Source organism: Danio rerio, chromosome 11, assembly GCF_049306965.1.
Source record: "Danio rerio strain Tuebingen ecotype United States chromosome 11, GRCz12tu, whole genome shotgun sequence".
In the NCBI taxonomy this organism is placed as follows: domain Eukaryota; kingdom Metazoa; phylum Chordata; class Actinopteri; order Cypriniformes; family Danionidae; genus Danio; species Danio rerio.
This window is the reverse complement of record NC_133186.1, coordinates 22,144,964-22,170,932: the sequence shown is the minus strand read 5'-3', so window position 1 is coordinate 22,170,932 and position 25,969 is coordinate 22,144,964. Positions and strand designations below refer to the sequence as shown.

At 38.9% G+C, this 25,969-nt stretch overlaps 2 protein-coding genes across 14 annotated transcripts in view; one reads left to right on the top strand and one right to left on the bottom strand.

Annotated features, from left to right (window-relative positions):
* Positions 1 to 10,347: 10,347 nt before the first annotated feature.
* Positions 10,348 to 25,969, top strand: part of si:dkey-274m17.3 — an 80,234-nt gene continuing 64,612 nt past the window's right edge. For 7 of the 9 annotated variants that reach the window (XR_012387130.1, XM_073916667.1, XM_073916665.1 and 4 more), the window contains exons 1-5: positions 10,348 to 10,394; positions 10,515 to 10,570; positions 10,837 to 10,960; positions 12,650 to 12,718; positions 12,939 to 13,135. Coding sequence is in view for 8 of the 9 variants with exons in the window: in XM_073916667.1 (XP_073772768.1) it covers positions 10,518 to 10,570; positions 10,837 to 10,960; positions 12,650 to 12,718; positions 12,939 to 13,118 (426 nt within the window). In the remaining variant the exon portion in view is untranslated. Of the gene's footprint in view, positions 10,395 to 10,514; positions 10,571 to 10,836; positions 10,961 to 12,649; positions 12,719 to 12,938; positions 13,912 to 15,913; positions 16,582 to 25,969 lie in introns of those variants that run through there. The other 2 variants (XM_073916671.1, XM_005155851.5) reach the window with 2 other exon arrangements.
* fezf2 (FEZ family zinc finger 2) lies at positions 22,746 to 25,424 on the bottom strand. Of its 5 annotated transcripts, none has more exons than NM_131636.2 (5): positions 25,256 to 25,424; positions 24,178 to 24,994; positions 23,936 to 24,070; positions 23,722 to 23,854; positions 22,746 to 23,332 (listed from the first exon to the last, which is right to left on the bottom strand). In NM_131636.2, exons 2-5 carry the CDS (start codon positions 24,967 to 24,969, stop codon positions 23,076 to 23,078), a joined length of 1,317 nt encoding a protein of 438 aa, NP_571711.2. In that variant the 5' UTR covers positions 24,970 to 24,994; positions 25,256 to 25,424; the 3' UTR covers positions 22,746 to 23,075. The 5 variants fall into 5 exon arrangements, with proteins under 5 accessions (NP_571711.2, XP_021335335.1, XP_005155894.1 ...); XM_021479660.2 differs by having other exon boundaries at positions 25,232 to 25,423; XM_005155837.5 differs by having other exon boundaries at positions 24,178 to 24,991; positions 25,232 to 25,423.

Here is a 25,969-nt window from a genome sequence, read left to right as displayed (position 1 = left end):
TTTTCGCTCCATATTTATTTACATTCTATACGCCAGACTTTCAAAACAGCTTCAAAAATTGCCATTTACTGAAGTTTTCTGATGACTCTGCAATTGTGGGTTACATAAGGAATCATGATGAGAGTTAGTAGGTTGTTTTTAAAAAGTTTGCTGACTGGTGTGAAACAAATTGTCTTAAATTAAACACTAATAAGACCAAGAAAATTATTGTTGATTAGACATCCATCACAAGCGGTGCCAATAATTATACATGAGTCAGAAATTGAGATTGTTTCATCATATAGGTGCCAGGGTGTATATTTGAACAACAAGCTCGCTTGGTCTGAAAATACAGTTCAGGTGTATAAGAAGGGTCAGAGTCGCATTCATTTATTAAGACGACTTAGGTCCTTTAGTGTGTCAGACACTGTTAAAAACTTTTTTATGATTTTGTATGCTGTAACCTGCTGGGGAGGGGGACTGTTGGAGAAGAAGAAAAACAAATTAAATAAGCTTATAAAAAAGGCAGATTCTGTTGTGGGGTGTGCACTACCATCCCATAGAAGAGATTGCACATGATCGAATGCTGGACAGATTTATCAGTATAATGAACCATGATAGTAATCCCCTTTTTGATACAGTCCAAGCGTGTGCAAGCTCTTTTAGTGCAAGATTAATTCAACCCCGGTGTTACAGAGAAAGATACAGGAAGTATTTTTTTACCAACAGTGAGTGATCAAATTGTACAACCAAAGTCACACTAGAGGAATTGTGCTGAACTGAATTAAATATTTTATATGGACAAGTGTTTACTCGTTGTTTTTGGAACTAAGGTGTCCAATATGAAATGTAAATTTAATATTGTTTTATATGTATATAACTTATTTATCTATTTTTAGTATGGAGAGCTCTGCTGTAACATGAATCAATAAATTCAAAAAGAGAGCAAAATGAAAATATAAGTATTGATGAAGCATATTGTGGTTCTGTTGATGATAACAGCGTATCTCATAGTGATTATAAAATATATTTTATTTCTCATGAAAGAAATGTGACTATTATTTGAGTCTTAAGAATTTTTTAATGAGTCTTCTCTTAATATTGACATATATTAAATGCACTTGATGTTGGCATTGTTTTTTATTAGAAAGTTAATATACATTTCTTTACTGAGAAAACAACTTTGGGAAAATTGAAACCTTGAAAATATATATAATGAAACTTGCAATGATAATGCACTTTGAAGTTTAGTAGCAGTAAATGTTAAAATCACAAAAAAAGAATAGTTCAATAGTTCTACATCTGACAAAAGTTGTCTTTTTTAAACACTACGATACATTTGTAGTGTCAACATTTTAAACAATTGTGTGATATTATTTAGCTATTTTTGCATATTTGTAAAAATATTTTTTTAAAAAAAGAGAATGTGCCAATTCAATTGATTTTGTGTCCAATCAAAGGCCATTCTTTACACATAAACAACATTTTTAATGTTGGATGTCCTTGGAAGATAAGGTGTGTGAAAATATTTAAGGTCTTGAGTTCTTACAGTTCTTTAGAATTTCAGAATTGCTTTCAAAAAATGAAATTAAGCAATTCACTGTTGTACCTCTTGTATTTTGATGATCTGTGGCTTCAATTTATCTGTGCTCTATATCTGTAAGGTTGTTATCTATGATTTATTAAAAGTAACATGGCAAGAATTTGTCTAATAACTGTTTCTTTTACCTCATTTATTTAGAAGTGGTGTGCTTAAAAAAAATAGCAAAACTGCACAAAAACTGACACCTGCTGTGTAAATAAAGCATAGTGATATAGAAAAGTAATAAACATCTAGTTGCTATGATTTAAATCAATTAAATAAGTTGAAAGTTACTTAAAAACATTATTTAATTATTATCATTAATAATATTATATAGTATTTTGTTAAATTTTCCAAGTTAAAATTCAGTGAGCTATTAATATGCCTCTGTTAGACTCAAAATAAGAAATTATACTTTCTTAGTTCATATTGTTTTGATTGAGCTAGGTTTGTTTAGATTGGGTATTTGCAAGTATTGTTAACCCTTTTATTTATAACTGGCTTGAAAATATCATCAAACTCAATGCTAATCTAAAGATAATCCAAAAGTTGAATTGGTTTGTATTTTACTCAACTTTGGGTTGAAAAAACCAAGCACTGTCTGGAGTAATTGTTAACTTCTTTAATTGAAAGTTTTACATAGTTTTGTACTGTTTAATAACATTAATAATCAACTTAAATAGGCTTTTAGTTGTTTAAAAAGGTCAATATATATATATATATATATATATATATATATATATATATATATATATATATATATATATATATATATATATATATATATATATATATATATATATATATACACACACATAAGGTCCACTTATGGGATAGTTTAGTTTACCCCTGAAATTAAGTTCCTTAGTTGCTAATCTAAAGATAATCCAAAAGTTGAATTGGTTTGTATTTTACTCAACTTTGGGTTGAAAAAACCAAGCACTGTCTGGAGTAATTGTTAACTTCTTTAATTGAAAGTTTTACATAGTTTTACATGTACTGTCTAATAACATTAATAATCAACTTAAATAGGCTTTTAGTTGTTTAACAAGGTCAAAAAAAAAATAATAATAAATATATTTACATAAAGTCCACTTTTGGGATAGTTTACCCCTGAAATTAAGTTCCTTAGTTGCAGTACAAATGTTATACAGGTTCACCTGTAGTTTCAGTACAAAATACAAAAGTTTGTAATAATACAAAAGTTACTTAAAATACTACTTAAAATATGAAAATACATGTATAAACTAAAATTTGGGCCAATTTATAACGGGAACTTATGTTGCAAGTATACTAATGAAAATTAACGTTTTTGTGCTTACTAAATAAAGTATAAAATATAGCTGAACTTTACAAATTTAAAGCTAAAGGTCTATTGTGACTTTTGTGACTTTGCATTAAGTAATATGAAGACAAAAACGTATAGTTGATTGTGCCAGCAGAAGTTACCGTTCGAGGTTACAGAAGTAACCCTTCGTTCCCCGAGGAGGGGAACGGAAGTGCCATAAAGTGGATTGATTGAAATCCACAAATGGGAGATTCGGATCAGAAGCTGCTTGTCTGGAGAGTATTGAACGGGCCAATGAATGAAAATTAATTGGCAGCGTAAGCTTGCGCAGATGTGCGGCATCGGCAATTATCCCAGCATATAAGCACACCTGAAGCTAGCAAACGCCATCCTTTTAAGCTGAAGAGACTTTCAAACAGCTAAGGGACAGTCATTATGGCGACGGATTATGGCACTTCCGTTCCCCTCCTCGGGGAACGAAGGGTTACTTCTGTAACCTCGAACGTTCCCCTTCGGTTGGGGAACTTCAGTGCCATAAAGTGGATTGATTGAAATCCACGAATGGGAGAAGTATGGAAAGCGCCATAATGACTGCACCTTACCAACGCCCCCGATGAGGGGATAGTCAAGCAAGCGTGACGCACCCACATCATGGGAGGCCCTGTCCTCCAACGTGTCCCTAGCCCTAATTTATCCTACTTCGACAGAAGTCGTACGGATTTAGATATATTTTTTGGGAAGTCGTGAGCATCTAGATAATTCTAGGAAAATACAACAGTACGTTGGGAAGCGCGCAATCCCAATAGGGAGGACGCTGCGTAGACCATCTGTTACCCAAGGGGGGATAGATAGCAGGATTACATATGGACTAGCCCTATAAAGGGGGAGTACGCATAGCAAAGAGTGGTTAGCGGAGAGGGAAGACACGGGTCTGCCCAGGGGGGGGACTTAACCGTGGCGGAATAAGCATATGGGATCGCCTAGTGGGGATCACGCATAGCAGGCACCTATACCCAAAACGCGGGCTGACCAGTGGGCAGACCTACAACGTAGTGGGCCAGCAAGTGACTCCTCCGCTGAGTCAGTGCCGGGGGCCACGGAAGAATCTGCAGGGCTCACCTGACGGGAAACTTTACTGACAGATAAAAGGGCGCACGTATTTCCGTGTTAGGGAAAATGGCGCAGCAAGCGTGTCTCAACACCCTACCGAGTTGTTTCCTCAATCACCAAAGGGTTACCTAATACCCTTGATGAAACCGGCTCCACTCGCAGATTGTAAAACCTTGCAAATGTGTTGGGTGTCGCCCAGCCCGCAGCTCTACAGATGTCTGTTAGAGAGGCACCGCGTGCACGCGCCCAAGAGGATGCAACGCTCCGAGTGGAGTGTGCACGCACTCCCGGGGGACACGGCTGACCTCGACTCAAATAAGCGAGTGAAATGGCATCCACAATCCAGTGGGATAATCTTTGTTTCGATACGGCACTTCCCTGCTGCCAACCGCCATAACAGACAAAGAGCTGCTCAGATGATCTAAAGTTCTGAGTCCGGTCCACATAAATACGCAGAGCGCAAACTGGACTAAGTATAGAAAGGGCTGGGTCTGCCTCCTCCGGGGGCAGCGCTTGCAGGTTCACTACCTGATCTCTAAAGGGGGTGGTAGGAACCTTGGACACATAACCCGGGCGGGGTCTCAGGATGACGTGAGAGTAATCCGGCCCGAATTCCAGGCACGAGTCACTGACCGAAAATGCCTCCAGGTCCCCGACCCTCTTGATGGAGGCCAACGCAACCAGCAGAGCTGTCTTCAGGGACAGAAATCTTAGAGATACTGATTTGAGAGGCTCAAAGAGATCGGATCGCAAACTCGTGAGAACGAGGGCGAGATCCCAAGAGGGCATGAAAGGGGGGCGAGATGGATTAATTCGCCTAGCACCCCTAAGGAACCGGATGATGAGGTTATGCTTTCCCACGGTGCCGCCAGCTACCGCGCTATGATAAGCGGAGATGGCGGCCACGTAAACCTTGAGAGTGGAGGGCGACAGCCTGCTGTCCAACTTCTCTTGAAGGAAAGAGAGCACAACACCAATCTGGCAGTTTCGGGGGTCTTCTCTGCGAGAGACGCACCATTCAGTGAATAGACTCCACTTCAGGGCGTAGGCGCGCCTCGTGGAGTGGGCTCTAGCCTGAGTGATGGTATTAACCACCGCAGTCGGTAGGTTACCTAAGTCTTCCTCGCGTCTAAGGACCACACGTGGAGGTTCCAAAAATCGGGGCGAGGGTGCCAGATGGTGCCATGTCCCTGAGAGAGTAGGTCCTCTCTCAAAGGGATCCGCCAGGGGAGGGCCGTCGCGAGGAGTGAGAGCTCTGATATCCAGGTCTGGTTGGGCCAAAGGGGCGCAACTAGCAGAACCTGTTCCTCGTCCTCCCTGACCTTGCACAGTAACTGCGCGAGCAGGCTCACTGGGGGAAACATACCTGCGCATGCCCTGAGGCCAGCTGTGGGCCAGTGCATCCGTGCCGAGAGAGCCCTCGGTCAGGGAAAAAAACAACTGGCAATGAGCGTTCTCGGGGGAAGCAAACAGATCGATCTGGGCCTCCCCGAATCGTGCCCATATCAGCTGAACAGACTCGGGGTGGAGTCTCCATTCTCCAGGGCGTAACAGCTGTCGTGAGAGCGCATCGGCTGCACGATTGAGCGTGCCTGGAACGTGAATGGCGCGCAGCGATTTCAGCCGCGGGTGACTCCAGAGGAGCAGGAGCTGAGACATGCGGCGAGAGCGCATACCCCCCATGCGGTTGATATACGCCGCCATACTGTCCGTCCTGACCAGCACGTGTTGCCACTCCAGCACCGGTAAAAAGCGGTGGAGAGCGAGAAACACTGCCAACAGCTCTAGGTGATTGATATGCCAATGCAACTGGGCACCCTTCCACAGGCCCACAGCCGCATGCCCGCGACACACGGCCCTCCAACCCGTGTTGGAAGCATCTGTAGAAACAACAACATGGCTGGACGCCTGTCCTAGAGGCACACCGGCCTGTAGGAACGAGGGGTCGTTCCAAGGGCTGAGGGTGCGGTAACACAGCGCAGTAACAGAGACCCGGTGTGTGAACCGATCGTGAAGCCAGTGCTGAAGTGGTCTCATATGGAGCAATCCGAGCGGCGTGACGGCGGCTGCGGATGCCATATGCCCCAGGAGCCTCTGAAAGAACTTCAGTGGGACCACTAGTTTGCTGTCGAGCTCCCTCAGACAGTTCAGCAACAGGCGAGCGCGTTCCTTGGAGAGGTGCGCTACCATGGTGATCGAGTCCAGCTCCATCCCGAGAAAAGAGATCCTCTGCACGGGGGCGAGTTTGCTCTTTTCTCGGTTGACCTGAAGCCCCAGTAGGCGGAGATGCCGAAGCACCTTGTCCCTGTGCACAATCAATTGCTCCCGCGAGTGGGCTAAAATCAGCCAGTCGTCGAGATAATTGAGTATGCGGATGCCCGCGAGCCGAAGGGGCGCTAAGGCACCCTCCGCGAGTTTGGTGAAGACCCGCGGAGACAAAGAGAGCCCGAAGGGGAGGACCTTGTACTGCCACGCTCGACCCTCGAACGCAAACCGCAGAAATTGGCGGTGGCGTGGAAGAATGGAGACATGGAAATACGCGTCCTTCAGGTCTATGGCTGCAAACCAATCCCGAGGACGAACGCATTGGAGAATGCGCCTCTGCGTGAGCATTCTGAACGGCAGCTTGTGCAGACAGCGGTTCAAAACGCGCAGATCTAGGATTGGTCGTGACCCACCGCTCTTTTTGGGTACGATGAAGTATGGGCTGTAAAACCCACTCTCCATCTCGGCTGGAGGAACTGGCTCGATTGCACCCTTCGCCAGGAGGGCAGCAATCTCCTCTCGCAAGACAGGGGCGGACAGGGGGTTGACCCTGGAGAAATACACACCCGTGAACTTGGGGGGCCGTTTCGCGAACTGAATCACGTAACCGAGTCTGATTGTGCGTATGAGCCACCGTGAGGGGCTGGCCCGCGCTAACCAGGCAGGCAGAGCCCTCGCTAATGGAGTCATCGCTACAATGGAAGAGCTGGAGGAGAGCGATTCGCTCTGGCTCCGCACCCTGACTCCGGAGAGGGGGCTGGAGGGCTGAGGGAAGGGAGACCGTCCCCCCAGCGCTCGTGAGCCACTGGCTAAGCACGTAGAATCTGCGAGCCAGAAGGCAGCGCGTCTCGGACTGGCAGAATTTGTGCTGTCACATCCGGGGAAGGGGAAAAGTGCTCTTTTATTGATGTTTTGGTGGCACTGAAAAGTACCGTTGTTATCGGGGCCCCGCCCTCCAGCGGGGAAAGAGCAAGTTTCCTCTTTTCCGGATGGCCTGTCTCAGGGACGCTTCGCGGTCCGTTTACCGGACTTAACGGCGCCCTGGGCAGGGGGGGCTGCCTGCTTTCGAGGTGTACGCCGCGCCCGCTTGGCCGGAGGCGCAGGCGGGGTTGGGGCAGCACTCGTTGGCGGGCGCCCTCGGCGAGGAGCAGCGGAGGTGGATGGCTCGGTTGGCGGAGCAGGCTTACGGCCACGCCGATAAATGACATTGCCCATCGCATCCGACTGCTCTTTCACCGCCTTGAATTCCTGGGTGAATTCACCGACGGTGTCGCAGAACAGGCCAGCCTGGGATATGGGCAAGTCAAGAAAGCGAACTTTGTCAACATCGCGCATATCGGCCAGGTTTAGCCAGAGGTGGCGTTCCTGAACCACAAGTGTGGACATCGTCCTCCCCAGCGCACACGCGGCAGACTTAGTAGTCCGAAGAGCATAGTCGGTCGCGGTGCGCAGCTCATGTAATAAGCTTGGGTTGGACCCGCCCTCGTGCAGCTCGGCCAGCGCCTGCGCTTGGTAGCGCTGGTAGGTGGCCATCGCGTGCAAAGCAGAAGCAGCCTGGCCCGCAGCCTTATAAGCTCTGGCTCCGAAGGAGGCAGACAACCTACAGGCTTTGGACGGGAGGCGGGGCAAACCCCGCCACGCACAGGCGCCGCGCGGACAAAGATTGACCACGATAGCGCGCTCCACTGACGGGATCGCCTCATACCCCCTGGCAGCTCCGCCGTCAAGGGCGGTGAGGGCGGAGGGACACGCAGCACGGGCAGAGAAAGGTGCCCTCCAAGACTGCGTGAGCCTACTGTGCACTTCCGGGAAGAAGGGGACGAGAGGCTTCGAAGGCTTCGCCTTTTGATCCTCTATGTAACACCCATCTAGTCGGTCCGGCCGCGGAGCTGGGGGATAAACCAGCTCCAACCCCACGGCCGAAGCAGCCCGGGAAAGCACGGCTAACATGTCCGCTTCAGGATCCGATTTGACGGCGCTCACCTGCCCGGAGGGGGCGAGCGGGTCCGGATCTTCGTCGGACAGTGAAAGCCCACCCTCCGATGCCGCGGAGGACATCTGATCTTCGGTATCAGCGAGTGTGAGAGCTACCATCTGGTTAGACGGATCACTCCCACTACCCGAAGCTTGGATGGAGCGCCGTGAGGAGCGAGAGGTCCGCGAGCCCGTGGGCGGCGGATTGTCTCTCGCTGGAACCCTCAGATCTGCCCGAGCGCCCGCTGCTTTTTTAGAACAGGAGGCAACTGGGGTGGCTCGCTCTCTTACGAAAGTTAGCCGCGATCTTAGCTGTGCAACGGTCATGGCATCGCAATGACGACATGAACCGCCCGCGAGCACGGCATTAACATGCTGGACCCCCAAACATGCAATGCAGTGATCGTGTCCATCATCCGGAGCCAGGAAACCCCCGCATCCAGAAACGCACAGTCGGAGCGCCATCCTGAAAAGGACGTGCTGCATGACTGTGTTGCTCTTTTAGGAAAGTTTGCAACAATACGCACCGCTCTGGAGGACCGGACCCAAAGAACCGCAGGCAAGGGAGAAACCCAGCTCGACCGTCTGCCGCCGCGAAGACCCACTCTGGACCGGGAGACACACTCGTTCGCTCTGAAGTGCTGAACAGCAAGAGGAACCCTCATCGACTCACTCAGAAAGGATCTGAAGCGAAAAGGATGGCGTTTGCTAGCTTCAGGTGTGCTTATATGCTGGGATAATTGCCGATGCCGCACACCTGCGCAAGCTTACGCTGCCAATTAATTTTCATTCATTGGCCCGTTCAATACTCTCCAGACAAGCAGCTTCTGATCCGAATCTCCCATTCGTGGATTTCAATCAATCCACTTTATGGCACTGAAGTTCCCCAACCGAAGGGGAACTGGCGTTTCTTTTTGACTATAATGGAGCTAAAATGAACTTTAAACCTTTTCCTCTAGACAATATTAACAGTAATTGCCTTTTTGCCTTTCAGGACAATAATGTTTATGACGTTGCCTGTACATGGTACTTGCTTCTGGGAAATTTACTGATATGTTCCTGACCTTTAAACATGCATGTGTACATACATACATACATACATACATACTTACATACATCCATACATGCATACATACATACATAAACCCAATAAGTTAAGGCAACTCAAACCATTTAAAACTTATCTGAGTACTGTGAACTTACTCCTTTTAATTAATAAGATATTTAATTAACTCATTACCTTATTTACTTAGTTCAAAACTCTTTTCAAATTAGTAGAATTGACATTCAGTAAATTTTGAGTTAACACTCATTTCTTGTTGAAAGTTGATTGTTGGGTTTTAGTACACACACACACACACACACACACACACACACACACACACACACACACACACACACACACACACATATATATATATATATATATATATATATATATATATATATATATATATATATATATATATATATATATATATATGAGATTTATCAAAGTGTGAATCTTTTTAATGTTTGGTTTCCTCTTCAGATTCAAATTTGTTTTGGATTATTGCAAGACATGGCAACCCATAAGTTTACGTAAGGTTATTTCTTTACAATTTCAATTTCGTTTCAATAGAAAGAACTATTACCTGAGTATTTGCGTGACACAGCCTGACATAATTACAGCTGAATCTGTGGATAGTTTCAGTCCTTTGCGTGACCATTATTACCATGAACACCACAGTATTATTACAAATTTCACAATGTAGCCTACAAAATACAAATGGAAATTTGTGTTTAGCATGGTTTAACCAGCATTAAAAATAACAACATTAAAAGTCTTTAATTTCGCTTGAAGTAAAACCCTTGTTTGTTTGTTTTTTCATAAAGCGCATTTTTCGGCATATTACTTGACGTTTAACGTTTGCATTCAAGACAAAACAGCTAACGTTAAAGAAATAAAAGATCAATTAAGCTAACCTACATTTTACTTAATATCTTAAGCTACTTTAAAAGGACTATAGACCTCTGTAAATAATATTAATAAATAAATATCAACTTACTCTTCCTAACTCTAGATGGTGCGCTTGTTCTAATGTTGCCAAGTGGTGCTCACTGTTGAGCTCACTTCCGCACACGTGGTAGTTGGTAGTCATGGTAACGCAAGGCTTTTCTGCTTTCGGAGAGCGTCATCGCAGGAAAATACTAGCGGTTATTATTATGACAAAGTTTGGGTTTCTGTTGCATATTGCAGCGATATTTTCTTTCATAAAGTTACAATCACATGGCAAAGTTTGACTTTTATTTCTTTTTGTCTCTCTGAAACGACAGTAAATGGCTTCTTATACAGTCGAAGAGTTTGAGCTCAGCCAGAAACACGAGGATATGTGAGTCAGTTTGTTTCTTTGACAGTAGAGCTGTAACTTTAGTTGTCGGTTTATTGGTTATAATTGTCACAATTCACTTCGGGTTATAAAACTCCACAGATTAATGAAAGCATTTTTCAGTAACTTACTGGGTTGTGGCAGGAAGGGCGTCCGCTGCATAAAACATATGCTAGAATAGTTAGCAGTTCATTCCGCTGAAGCGACCTCTGGAATAGAAAATAAGCCGAAGCAAAATTAATCAATTAATGTATTTTTTTCTGGTGTAGACTGGGGAAAAGAGCATTACTTCTGCAGCAGATGGAGGCGCACTATGAACAGCAGAGAGCTAAGAGAAAACAGCAGTTTCTGATGTGTCAAGCAGCGAAGCAGAGGAATGCTCAGATTCTTAAGGTTGCCTCAACTGTATTTCTGAATTACAGTCTACATACATTGTAACATTGTCTGTATATGATTATGTTGTGTTGTATTCCAAGCGAGATGCATCACAGCTTTAAAATTATACTCTAAAAAAAATCAGACATCTTCATTTATTCACTAAGGCATAATAAAATACTGGATTTAAGAAAATGCACAGTAGTTTTGACAGCAACTCATTTTCATACTCCATCATGTGTTATTAATTGCTTAAACTTCTACTTAAACCCTCATTTTCTATTGATGGAAATCATATTATCTTTTGTATCACAATAAAGTGAACATATGGACATTGCTGAACATGACATGCAGTTTGAGAAATATTATACAATATATCTCTGTGTGTGTGTGTGTGTGTGTGTGTGTGTGTGTGTGTGTGTGTGTGTGTGTGTGTGTGTGTGCGCTATAATGCCTATGTTCACTTAATTGTGATTAAAAGTATATACTTGTAATTAAAATATAGGACATTGAATTCACTTACACATGTTATAATTTCATGTAAAATTGACAAAACTAGTAGCTCACTAGGAGTGTTATAATCTGATTTAAGTATTTAGCTATGGTAAACTGTCAGTACCCATATTAAGTGTTTTGTTACAATAGTATGTCTTTTACTTTGTCCACAAGTTCAGTTTCTATCTCACTCAACTTTTAATCTCAGACAAAAAGTTTTATTTATTTATTTATTTATTTATTTATTATTATTTATTTTATTTATTATCTTGGTCTACATGAGCAATGTCTCACTCATTTATATCTATATTAAGAGTATAAAGCCACATCACACAAATGCAAGTGTGTATTGGGTTCTTTTTAACCAGGGGTGCCCAATAAAAATAAAACTTGATTGAGTCTAGTGGGCCAAAGGCAAATATAGGAGTAATTTACAATGGCTAATTTCCTAATTTATTTAATAATGCTTAAAAATTACTAGAAAACATTACTTTATATCAACTAATACAATATTTTCTACAATATTTATACTACACAATACAATATTGTTACATTTTTTAATTAACTTATTATAGTAAAGCAACATATCTCATCAATAAAACAAACAAAAAAGATTACGACAAATTAAAAATGATGCTCTCAGTGTTAAAGTCATTTGCCCCAACCCTCTCCATGATAACATTGGTTAAAATATCACGGTTTCATGGTATTGTAGTTACTGCTGTAAAATATATTATTTTTAAATGTCTTGGTAAAAAACGTAAACGTTTTTCCCCTTTGAACACAATTTATTTTATTTTGAGAAACATTTAATATATTATAGACCGGTAAACATGTTAGGCTAAATATAACATATACATCCTGTATGAACGGTATAGCAGAATATTTTAACAGTTTTAAAACCTTGACTTTTCCAAACCGTGGTATACCTTGAAAACAGTTACCATCCCATGTCTATCACCAAAGAGTTGATTTTTTTTCTTTTTTTTTTAAATTAACTGTATTTGTAGTATAAAAAATTAATTTCTCTCTGTTACTTTTCAGCTTGATATACTTATTTTAGAAACACTTTTTTAAATTGCAGGGCATTTTTTAAATAACTGAATTAGCCTTCATGGTTCTGAGACAAACTAAAAAATGATTTCTGTATGTTTAAAATGCATTTTGTGTTTATTTTTTTTACATATGTATTTGTGTATATTTCATTTGCAGGATTTAGAAAATGTTGAAAAAAATCTTCAAACTAGACAGCTCCTTCATCCAAATATTATTAGCCTTGAGGTAAAGTATTGGGCTATTTCCTTTATTAAAAATATTATAATATAATATAGTATACAGTCTCATAAAATAAAACTGTTGTAGTGTTTTATATTTATTGTAAATGTTGCACTTTTGAAATACATTTTGCATGCCTAGAGGTGCAGCTGTTGATGTTAAAATTTAATACAAATATGAAAATTGACAAATGAACTGCTCTTAATTATTTGTTGTGCTGTCATAGACTCGGTATTGGGCCTCAGTTGAAAGGAATCTGCCAGAATGGGAGCAGTATTTGCTTGGGAAAGGACAACCACCTTTAAGCGAATCTGAGAAAAAGTTAAAGCAACAGAGACTGAAAACAGCACAGCAAGATCCTTCACCTGCACAGTGCAGGGGTAAACCACCTCGACCCAAACCTTGATGACATAACTTTTTGAGGTGTGTAGTTGATTTGTGTTTGTTATGATGACATGTTAGATCATAACTGTAGCACTTTACAATGGTTACGAGGTAATGTTCATGCATTATGATTGAAGTACTGTAGGAACAAAATGAGCAATACAGTTTTTAATACTCAAGTTAGACTTTTTTGTTGTTTATTTCAGCTGCGTGTCGTCAAATCAGGATTTTATACTAGAGAGAAAGTGCTAGGTTTTCTGGAATTGTTTGAAAACAAATTCTGTAATTAATGATTTAAACAATATCATTTTCCAATTATTTTAATAAGTTAAACACATTAATATAAAATAGTAATTGGATTCAAATAGCTTGCTGTTATATAAAATTAATAGCACAAAAATGTGACTAAACATTATTCAAATAAATTATACAAACTTTAATTAAAAAAAGTGATTAACATACTAATTATATTAAAACAAATAATAAAAATTAGTTAAAATATTTATAGAGAGAAATATAAATATTATGTATGAGTATTGTAATGAGCAGAAAAATGTAGTTACTTGTTGTTAAATGTAGTAACTTAATAGTAAATAATTGTTTTGCAGTATATAATTCATAATATATAGCATAATAAATATAAGATAATTCAGAATAAATTGCGATAACATATATTATATTAGGCATGGTTGATCTCATGTAAGGGTCCACTGCATGTAAAAAGTTGAAACCACCAACATTAACTGTAGCAGCATTTACAAATGATTCAGTGTTTCATTTAATTTGTTGAAATAAACAGGAACTTATTACTTTCATTATTGCTGGTTTTCATTAACTGTGAACTGTGTATGCAGTGTAATGCATATGAAAGCAAATGGCAAAGTACTACCATCATAATGTGTATGTGTGTATCTGGCTGGGGGGGACTACACTTTCTGGGTCAAACACTATTTTACAGTCTATGGTCAAACACCACAACATTTTTTCTTCTGTATAATAATAAATAAATTATTAAAACGATGCATCTTTTACTTAAACATTTATCTTTTAATACTTTTTTATGGATTTTGTGGCACATAATTTGCTACTTATTAAACTACCATTGGATAGTTAATTAAACAGTATAGTTGATGTTTGTGTACCAGAAGAGAATTTAAACTGTAAAATTATTGTTTACAAATTGTCAAACAATAAGTTAAGCTCTGGTGAGCATTACTGTTTTTTATTCAGCTTAAGTCACTAGTCTCTAGATGAACATCTGCAAGTTCATCTTGGGTGTTTTTGTATGTTGCTCTAAACCCCACAACCTCTTACCTGAACCCTCAACAACAGTGAGGTCATGACTGCCATTACACAAAGCCTCTCTGAGCACTTCAGCTGCCCACATCATAATTGCTATTGTATTATCCGCCTGTTGAAAGGTCAGCCACTTAAAGTTGAGTGTTAAGTTGACTAATACTTAAAAAAGGGCACAATTGGTCATTTGAAAACCACTGGGGGTTTTGTTAATCCAGACTTAAAACCTGCAACAACTTTATATAAATGTTATTTAGTTTCCATTACAAATTAGAACGAGTATGTTTCCAAGTTTTTCCCACGTCCTGTGATGTTTTGAATGAATCATGGGATTAACTTCTGTTAAACTGTAAACAATCAGTGAAATTTTGTAAACACTGGGTACAGTGATATGTCATTTATCTCCTCAAAGTTTATCTATTTATTATTAAAAAGCAGCTTAATAAAAGAATATATAGACTCTCATTAGACCATAATTAGCCACAAAATTAATAAATCTTTCCATAGCAATAAAATAATTATTAAAGGAATAGTAAGAATATAGAAATAGGGATCGATAGAAATCTTTGTAATCATTTGCTCATTCTAGCTTCAAATCAGTTTGTTTCCTTATTTTGTTGACACAAAAGAAGATATTTTGAAAAATTTTGAAAAGTTCATCCATTGAATATTAATAGGCAACTTATTATAATGAATAAAAGACTCATTAGCCCACAAATAACAGCAAAAACTTAAAAATAAACTTCCCGCAGCAATATTATAAACATACAATATTAAATAAAGTATTAAAAGGGGATTAGTTCACCTAGAAATGAAATTTCTGTTAACATTTGCCCATCCTCTACTTGTTCCAAATCTGTTTTAAATTTCTGTCATTTGTTGACACTAAAGAAGATATTTTGAAGAATGGTGGAAAGCAGTTGCCTTTGACTTCCATAGTAAAATTAAATCTCTGTAAACATTTGCCCATCCTCTACTTGTTCCAAATCTATTTTGAATTTCTGTCTTTTGTTGATACTAAAGAAGATATTTTGACGAAAGTTGGTGAGCAGCAGCCATTGACTTCCATAGCATTTTTTCATTTCTACCATATGTGAATGGCTGTTGGTTTTCAACATTCTTAACAATATCTTATTTGGTTTTCAACAGAAGAAAGACATTCATAAATGTTTAGAACCACATGAATGTGAGTTAATGGTTAGAAAATATTGCCTTTGGGGTAAACTATTATATAATGTAGGGAATAGAAAGAGAAATTAATTTTGAGGAACGAAACATAGTGACAGTTTTGGCCACAGATATGTTTGTGATACTAATAATTAAGAGCATTCAAAATGACCTCTCACTTAATTTTCTCGAAGAATATGGATTATTTGTAAAACAACTTAATTGTTAAACAAAATAATTTGTTTCAGTTCTTTTCAATGGATGTTCTCCAAACTTTAAATATTTAAACAAATGTATCTATTGTACACTTAAATATACTTTCAGCCTCTTGTTCTTTACTTCATAATCTTTTAGCATTTTGTGTACTGGGAGAGACTACAGACCGTGACCTAGCCTAATTGGATGATCAAACTGGTTGTGGGTGACACGGAGTGGCGGCTTGACAAATGCGATCATCTGGATGGTCAATATTGAAGTGGTGCTGGTTGGCAGCTGCCCTTCCTCCTCAGCTGGGACTCTTGCCCCTGAGGTCAGGGCACCAGTCGAGGCCACCAGATTGGCGGGGACGGTTGGTGGGGGTCAGTTGGCCGCGGATGGGGTGAAGAATTGTGGGTGTGGATGAACAGTAAGACGGCAAATTATCTAAAAGGGTTTTGAAGAGCACGATCTGGAGCCCTTCCAAATGACTAGTTCTGCATTATGTATTCTAATGGGGAAAGGCCTGAGGTGATTTGGCTACAGATACCACTGCCAACTGAGGCTGTCAGAGCCCAGGCACAGGCCAAGACCAAATGTTGGAGATCAGATCAGGGTCTCAGACACCTGGATGTCTGCCAGAGCTTGAGGAGTGTTATAGAGAGATGATAGAGCAAAGCTGGTTCTTATTTAACATTGTCTGTCTGTATAAATGTTATTTGTGGAGTTGTGATCATGCCATTTGAAATTAGAAAAGTTGATTATGTTGGCAAGTATGGCATATTGTGTGCATTTTTCTATTTAAAGAATTTTGGAGTATTTCTATTAATATTTTCTAATTCATTTTTTGGAAAAGATAAATCTGTAGACTGCAAGTATTTTATATTGGAATCAATTAAAAACAATTCATTAATAATACAATAATACATAAGCATATATATTGTTAAAATCAGAATATTGAAACCCCCTTTGAAATATATTTTTTTCTTTTTTTTTTAATTTCTAAATGATGTTTAACAGAGCAAAGAAATTGTCACAGTATGTCTGATAATATTTATTCTTCTGGAGAAAGTCTTATTTGTTTTATTTTGGCTAAAATAAAAGCAGTTAAAAAATTAAGTTCAGTACTTTAATACTATAAAATTATATATAAATAAATATAATTTTTTTTTCCCCGATAGTCTACAAAACAAATCATCATTATTCAATAACTTGCCTAATTACCCTAACCTGCCTAGTTAACCTAATTAACCTAGTTAAGACTTTAAATGTCACTTTAAGCTGTATAGAAGTGTCTTCAAAAATATCTTGTCAAATATTATTTACTGTCATCATGGCAAAATAAATCGATTATTAGAAATGAATTGTTAAAACCATTATGTTTAGAAAAGTAAAAAAAAAATCTCTGTTAAAGAGAAATTAGGGGAAAATAAACATGGGGGCTATTAATTCAGGAGGTTTAATAATTCCGACTTCAACTGTATTAGATTTCTCAAATAAAAAATGTGATAATTGCAGATTGCATGCGTCGTCCTATTAAAATTATTTCAATTGCCGATGCAATTATGTGATCTCTAAAGATCTTTAAAAATCAATAAATATTTCATAATTGCATTTCTGAAACAAAATTGTCACAATCCCATATTTAGCACATTTTAAAAATAGGTGACAAAAAATATGATTACATTTTAGAGTATGTGTATTAGTTGTTGCTAATGAAACACCTGAAAAAACATACACTTGCAGTTTTTTAGTATTCTCATTCATCTAGTTAAGAAAAATCCATTCACATTGAATGAAACAAAAAACAAAATATTGGTGATTATGCCACACTGTTTTATTTAAATATCTTAAAAATAACCAACAAAAAGCATATAATGAAACATCCGAGCATTCCCGTTCAGCATCAATCATCAGAACTCAAAGGCAGTATAAATATTATAATGTCTCCTTAGCTAAACAAGTTCGTCTTCCATCAGAAACATACCACCCATTGCTCCCAAAGGAGCTTTTCACTACCAAAGATCTTTGTCAATGTAGTGCACTTAAACACGAATAGCTTTTGCTCAGGAGCCTGTTGGGGAATTCTCTCCATTCTTGAAACTATTATTCCACCACTAGTGCTGGTCATAAGGGGACTCCTGGTGGGTTTTTGTTTTGGCTAACTTATACGTCATTCTGTTTAGTATTGATTTTGGGTTTGGATGTTGTTATTTTCCCTCTTACCTCACTGGAACCCTTTAATTCAAACAATCAAAACATCCACTCAGTCTCAGTATTTAATGCCAAATATATTCAGTACACTGTATTTCGATCAGAATTCCACCACGGGCCGGCCGTAAAATCACAGCCTAAGGGATCAGCCGATGACACATCGCCTTTTATCAAATCCCCTGCTTTCTAACTTGGTGTACCAGCTTAACAGCGGGGTTTTTGGTCTGAGTTAATTAAGTCCCATCCATTGGTAAACAGGCAGTGGAGATTGTCCTGAAAGGGCATCCTGGGTCAAAAGATTAGCACCGGACATCCCAGATTTACTGATCCTGCCATACAATGAGACTGGTTTCAGGTCACTTGTCTATGTAAAACAACAATCTAAACTATCTACTCCTAATCATCAGCACCTTACTTCCTAACACTGTGCATTCATATTTCTATAAAAAGCTGGGAAATGAGGTTGTTTATTGTGGAACGGTTTGTTTCGAGGTCAGACCTTCGTCTCTTTTAAGACAGTGTGGGTAAAGAGTTGGACGAAGGGACAGAAGGTCCCCTTCAGCTGCGTGGCCTGAAGCCCTCAAGACTGCTTGTGAATAGAGGTCATACCCGAGACTGACATTGATGTGAGTCCCGGCACTGCCTCGACACCTTAAAGCAATAAAGCTCCTTCTGTGAGCATGCCCTTGACGAACAGGCCTGACGTACCGATGCCTGCTACTCAGTGCCCTGTGTGATGGGGAATGCCTGCTCGTTTAGGAATGCCAGTGTAAACACACATAGCATTTTTTGCATGATAATATTTTGTACCTTGTAAACAAGGGTGTCTGAAAGTATTAATTCATATAAGGTTGATTGTCTTTTTATTCATATTATTGAAAAGTGCTGTTGCATGAACTTTACAGTTTTGTACAAGAAAAAAAGGTTATGAATAATGTGGTCACATTATGTTTTATCTGAAAGATCAATATGTGTTCATATGAAGGTCAAGATTTTAATGATTTTAGGTCAAGATTTGTGATGTTTTCTCTTAACATCACAAAAAAATGTCTTTAAGTTGATTGCACATATTTGGTGGAATAAATCCAAATTTTAGAACAAAACAGAAACATTTTGTAGGAAAAATTATAAATTATAGTTTTTGTTTGTTTGTTTTGTTTTTGGAACATTTAATAAGACTTTAAGATAGCAATTTTTAAGATATATATAGATAGATAGATAGATAGATAGATAGATAGATAGATAGATAGATAGATAGATAGATAGATAGATAGATAGATAGATTTTCAGCCACAAGACTTTAAAACATATTTATTTGTTATTTTTTAAATTTGCACTGAGACATGTTTTATTGTTTTATCTAAGTCACTGTAAATCATGTGTGTATATATATATATATATATATATATATATATTTTTTTTTTTTTTTTTTTCTTAAAAAATGGAAAAGTCAAACTTTTTGTCAAAGTCAAAGTTTTTTTTTTTTTTTTTAAATATAAGTATTTGTATGTTTTAACTCGTTTGTAAAAAGAATGTTCTCCACAACTGTGAAGCAAACAATTTTATGAATGTCTTTTTATTGGTGAACTCTATGTTTTTGGTGGATAAAATATGTTAGGATAAACAATATTTTAGAACAAAACGGCTTACACGTTTTACAAAAAAAGTCATTTTGTTAACTTGCTCTTTTTTGTTTAATAAGGCGGCAGGCACATTTTCTTCGATTTTTTTTTTTTTTTTTTTTTTTACATTTAGTCTCAGTCATTCGTTCACAGCCCGTAAAACTGGATTAAACAACATATTGTCAGGTTGACCTCCTTTATCATCATCGTCTTGGACATAAATACGTGTACAGAACACCATGCGGTCGCTTGGCCGAGTCCGTCTTTTCAACACCGTTCTGCAGGAACGGATCCAAAGAGCGCGCGCCTGACGCTCATTAACTTTCCCCTCGGCGCGCCTCAATGCGCCTCGCGAGCGCTTTGTGCCAAGAAGCAATGCTTCTCTTAACAAGAACTACAACTAGCCCGCTCTTCTCCAACTGGGAGAGAAATTGCTTTCCAAAACGATGGAAGGAGGACGGTTTAATTAGAATTTCATTTGGGCTAAACTGAGAGAAACGATGTAGTTAACATTTGGTGGACTTAATTGGGGTCTTTTCTTCCTCGCCCCCTTAAAAATGCTGACGCTACCCCCGTTAATCTTCCATTTACAATCAATTGAGTTGACCAAACAAAAGTCTAGCTCTTTTTTTCTTCCTGTCTCAGTCGGGGCTTTTGTCGCTTGTAAATGCCTCAATTTCGGCTGATCTCTGTCGTGTACATGCTCTCCGCTGTTGACAGTTCATTAATGCGCTCTTGTCCCTATAATCCCTCTCGCCGCGTTACATGTGCATGCAGTAATGAGCTCCGTTGTCAATTAACATGTTTCTAGAAGCAAAGCCGGTTGCTCAGATGTTTGAGAGGTAAGTGCAGAAAAAGGCCAACGAGACTGCCTTTAGGTTGTTTTCTTCACCGCAATCTTTTTTGGGCACTAGGCAAGATAGGCAGCTTTGTACAAAAGAGGTTTTTTTATACCCCACACAAACATGTCTTTTGCTGAGACCCGCCCCCACTGCTATTTTCCCAGACCCCTTAGCTGAAATGCTCTGTTTTCGGTTCATCATTTTACGGATGGCGTTTTGTGGTTTAACAACCCATCGTCAGCAACTTTTAGTTGCTGATTTAAAGTTGTTGTTTTTTATTAGTTTTCTTTTTTATTTTATTTATTTTTTATCAGAGTTACAACTTACACGTTTATTTTACTTTCAGACCACTTTAAATAAAATTGGAAACGTGTTACTTTTTTAAATTTGTGTGTTTTTTTCTTTTTTCTTTAGTCGGGTAAAATATTTGAAAGATATCGACAATATTTTACAACAGTATGAATTCACCGTGGCTCCTTTTTATTGCTTTGACTACGCGTTTTTCGTTTATTAAATCATGCGCTTCCAGTTCATTGCATTTATGCAAAACTTTAAAATAAAGCCATATAGAATTTCATGAAGATAATTTAAAGGGATAGTCAACAAATAAATAAATAAATCTGACATTGTTTACTCATCCACCACTTGCTCCAGACATGTTTGAGTTTCGTTCTTCTGTTAAATACAAAGAAAGATATACAAAACAATGTGGAAGGAAGAAACAAAAACTATTTTTGTGCCTATGGATGCCATTTCCCCCCAACATTCTTCAGAATAGATGTTTAGTGTTCAAATGAGAAAGGAAATTTATAAAAGTTTAGAACCACTTGGGATCGAATAAATGTGCAGGAATTTCCTTTTTTTTTTGAGTGAACTGTACCTTTAATACCTTTCGAACCATTTATTTGGCACACATTGTTCTTAAAAAATATTATTTTAATATATTATTTTAAAACGCACTTGTTAACTCACTGGTTCTGTAAATAACACAATTAAATATTCTGTTATTTTGTTATTATTGTTATTATTTAATATAATTCATTTTAATATTGTAAAACATTTGATATTAAAATGAGTTTAGAAATGTTTAAGGAATATTATTTTACTAGTCCGCTTTATATGTAGGTTTTAATATTTTTTATAGATTTCCAACTTTAAACTGGAAACATCAAAACCAAACCAAAAAAGTATCATACATCAACCAGCAATCTATATCAACCAAATCAATTTGTGTCAGCTTTTATTTCAGGTTATCATTTTTGTTTTGTAAAGTACATGACAGGTTGAACATCTCGAATCCCGCTTATCCCTCTTTAAGCATCGTGATTTATGATTTTAAATAAATCACGCCTATTCCACACGGGACGATATTTTAAACGCTTCTGAATGAAATAAAGACACTTCTGTCCACACATTTTAGAACCGTGCCTCTGAGTAGGTGAATAGGCCATTCAACTAGTAATATTAGTCTTCCTCGTAGTCCCAAGACGTTGGCATAATTGCTAATTGGGCTGTAATTGGGAGAGCGAGATTTGGGATCACGCGCTCGTCTCTCATCAGAATTTCTGTTAGCGTGTAAGGATAATATTGTTCCAGGATCCGTGCGCGGAATACATTATTGTTTATTAATGCTGCGGTGATGAGAAGAAGGAGAAGTGTAGTCCATTTTCCACCTTCTGATGAACACGACTTGATGCGCTGGAGCTTCCCCTGAGGCTCTTTAGTTGATTAACGTAATAGGCTTTCAAGAGTCCATGTTTTATCTGATAATTTGAGCCATTAAACCGAAGTCAAGTGTACGGTCACAGAGGCAGAGTCGTGTATCAAATGTCTGAGTGAAAGGACAGGCTTGAACTCCACCAGACATGTCATTATGAGCTTAAATTAAACGGCACCGAATCTGCAGGCAATAGATCGATAGTTATTTATTATATTTGATACATGAGTGAGTCATCGTGCTTTGATTTTAATAAACCATAAAATTGGTATAGCGTGAGGTTTATGCATCCAATTTACTGTAAAGTGGCCTATTACAGTCTGTTTCTAAAAAAGGGCGCAGTTGTTTTTCCTTAAACATTTCATTCACTCTAAAAAATAGGATTTCCGTTTAAAAGTTTTTAGTAGCCATTTTCGTTTTTTTATTATATATAATGACAGATTTGGCAATGTTCCAAATCGTTAAAATCTGCACAGTTTCACAAACATGAAAAATCACCACATTCTAAAATAAAAACCTGAATTAAATAAATAAGGTGCATGAGACAAACAAATATTAATTACCAATTCTCCCAGTAAAACAACATAAATCCGACATTATTGTATTTATGATTTTATTTTAGCATGTTTGCTTTACTGCGTCAACAAATTTACAAATTTATCAAACATTTCTTTTTTTACACATAGGTTGCATTTATTTATAAAACGCTTTTCCCTCTAGTCTACAAATAATTGCTTCATAGCCCCGTATGGCAGTGGTTTCATTAAATAATATTTTATTCTATTTTATGTACAATTCCTCGATGATGTTATGGTTTTCCCCAGTCCCGGGCATCTTCGTTCGTGTCGGTGGAAGATGTCAAAGCACCACAAAAAAAAAAAAAAAAATCGTGCGGTTCATCAGTTTCAGTCAAAATCTGTCGCGTCTCAGTTTTGGTGTCCTCTGGAAGAATCGTTTCCGCCGGATAAACAATTAGCGTTATCGTGCAATTTCCGTATGTGCTTTTTCAAGTCAAAGTTCCTGCAAAAGCCTTTCCCGCAGGTCCCACAGGTGAAGGGCTTCTTGTCGTTGTGTGTGTGCATGTGAAACGTGAGGTTATAGATCTGATGGAAGGCTTTGCTACAGATTGAACACTTGTACTGTTTCTCGCCGCTGTGGGTTAGTTTGTGGTTCTTGTAATTCCCTGAAAAAAGAACAAAATAATTATGTAAGTTTTTTCTCTAAACAGGTCAACAGTTCACAATTAACTTATATTTAACAGAAGAGTTTCACTTCCAAGCCTTCCCTAATCAGCACTTTCCACGTTGAAGTCAAGAAGTTGTCAAACTCAGTTAATATCACGCCGAGAACTGTCGACGTACAAAGGAGGTAAAGGTCTGTGTTTTGACCCGTATAAAATGTAAAATACAATGGTAAGTAGTTAGTAGAGATACTAATTAATCGTTTAAAATTGGTTACCTTGTTTCAGCAACTAACAATGATACAATGAAATTGAGCACGTTATTTAATCTGTTGGCCTATACACAACAAATAGGTTACATATTTTAAAATATATATATAAAAAAGTTTTACCTTTTTGATGAAAACCCTTTCCACAAAATTCGCAGACGAATGGTTTGTATCCCGCATGAATTCGGATGTGTGTGTTTAACGTAGAGCTTCTGTTGAAAGCTTTTCCACACTGGTTACACTTGTGAGGTTTCTCCTGTAAACACAATTAATCACTTGAGAGCATTTTATTAAAATTAAAATTTTTTAGTGTTTATACATATATATTTTAACCTACCTGTGTGTGAATAATTTTATGTCTACACAACGTGCTGGCTTGTCGGAAACCTTTCCCGCATACTTTACACACGAACGGCCGCGCTCCTGTGTGTACCGGCATGTGGCGAGTGAGGTTATAGTGCGCGTTGAAGACCTTTAAAAGAATAGAAACTGCTTAATAGGCCTAAATAATCAGCAATTTGTGTACTATTTTACTTTTCCCACATCCCGTCAAAACCATTTCAGAATCCTTCAATTTACCTTTCCACAAACTTCACACGTGAAGTTCTTGGGTTTCCCGTCTGAAGAGCAGTTATTCGTCTTGCTGTGCGCTTTCACTCCATTCTTCTCCGTCAGGTTGTGGCTCTCCCGCACGATTTGGTCCAGTTGCCCGGGCAGATGCTCTTTATGTGGGTACTGAGGTGTGGGAAATTTCTCAGGAGAAACGCAAGCAAGTTTAGCGTTCTCCAACAAGAGGAGCTTCTGATGCGCGCTTATGGCTTGTGCTTGAGAGTTCGCGATTGCCGAAGAAAATAAATGTCCACTCAGCAGCTCAGACTGATAAGCAGAGTCCAGGTAATTGAAATAACACAAGGATCCGTTGGCGGGCATAGCCAGCGCCTGGTGTATCACCTGCGGTTTGATGACCCTGGTCCCTGGCAGCACCGAGTGCTTTATCCCCGCATCCGCTTTACTGCAGACCCCGCAGTTGGTTTTACACATGGCCGCTGAAGTGCATAATGCTCCCCTGAAATTAACTTTCCAGAACTCGGAATAGTTCATTAAAGCCTTGGCTTGCAGGTCGTAGCTGAACGGTTGGATCGGGATCATGCAGGGAATCGGTGAACACAAGCCGACCGTCTTCTTCCCTTCGGATCGCTCCTCCGCGGCGGCGGCTTTCGGTTCCGACGTCTTGGACATGATTCTGTCGATGGAAAAGGCCAGGGACTTGGGTGCAGCCGTGGCCCCGCTCCTGTCGTCTAGTCTCGGGCAGGACATCACTGTTTCCAGAGGAAGAGAGCTCGCCATTTCTACCCAACTTGGTGTGAGCATCGACCAGCCGCCCCGTCCTCTCCTGCTGAATTCCAGAGAAGCCAGGACACGCACCAGTTTAATAAGCACCTTGCTTTTACAATGTCATCCATTTGCATTTAAATGGCCATCCCCAGAACAATAGCATCCAGGGGTACCCGATTAATGCTCATTAACTAGTACACACAAAATTAACAGGACATTACAGAGCTCGTTAAGCAGAGAATAAGACAAAACCCCTCCCAGAGTGGATTCCTATTCAGCAATCTTACAGCAAACTTACGCCAGAGTCGATGTTGTAGTTTACCTTTTTCCTCTAAAGCGCACAGCAGATGTATTCAACGATAGCGGCGTGACTGCACTGTCACATTTTACTCGCAGACGTCCTCATCAGCGCGAGATCACTGTCTGGAGCACTTAGCTGACATCACTTGCTCTTGCTCTTATCAGGGTGACAAGGAAACGCCATCACCAGAACTGTCCCCTCTCTTACCGCTCATTTATACACGGCCACGGGGGTGGTATGCATGACAGATACTACAGATTATTATTTAAGTTTCTTGCCCCAAATCGTCACGTCGCGCATCCACAGCACAGTGGATGCGCATTCACATTTATGATCTGCGAGGTTCAGTTGGGGGGCAGTCACATTAATGAAAAATCAGTCATACACATTATTCTAGTAACTTTTTAAAAGTTTATTATATATATATATATATATATATATATATATATATATATATATATATATATATATATATATATATATATATATATATATATATWTTTTTTTTTTTTTTTTTTTTTGACTGAGTAGGCATAGCATAGTGTCACTAAAAAGTTTATATTATAGTGACAATTTATACATCACTTATTTATTTATTAATTGATTTTAGCACTTTATTTATTTTGTGTGTGCTTTTTACAGTGATCATTTTTACAGAAAATGTTTGGTTTAATAAAAACCCTCCGACCAGTTTCAATTTTCATTGCAAGTTGCTAATCCTTGTCACTGAAAATT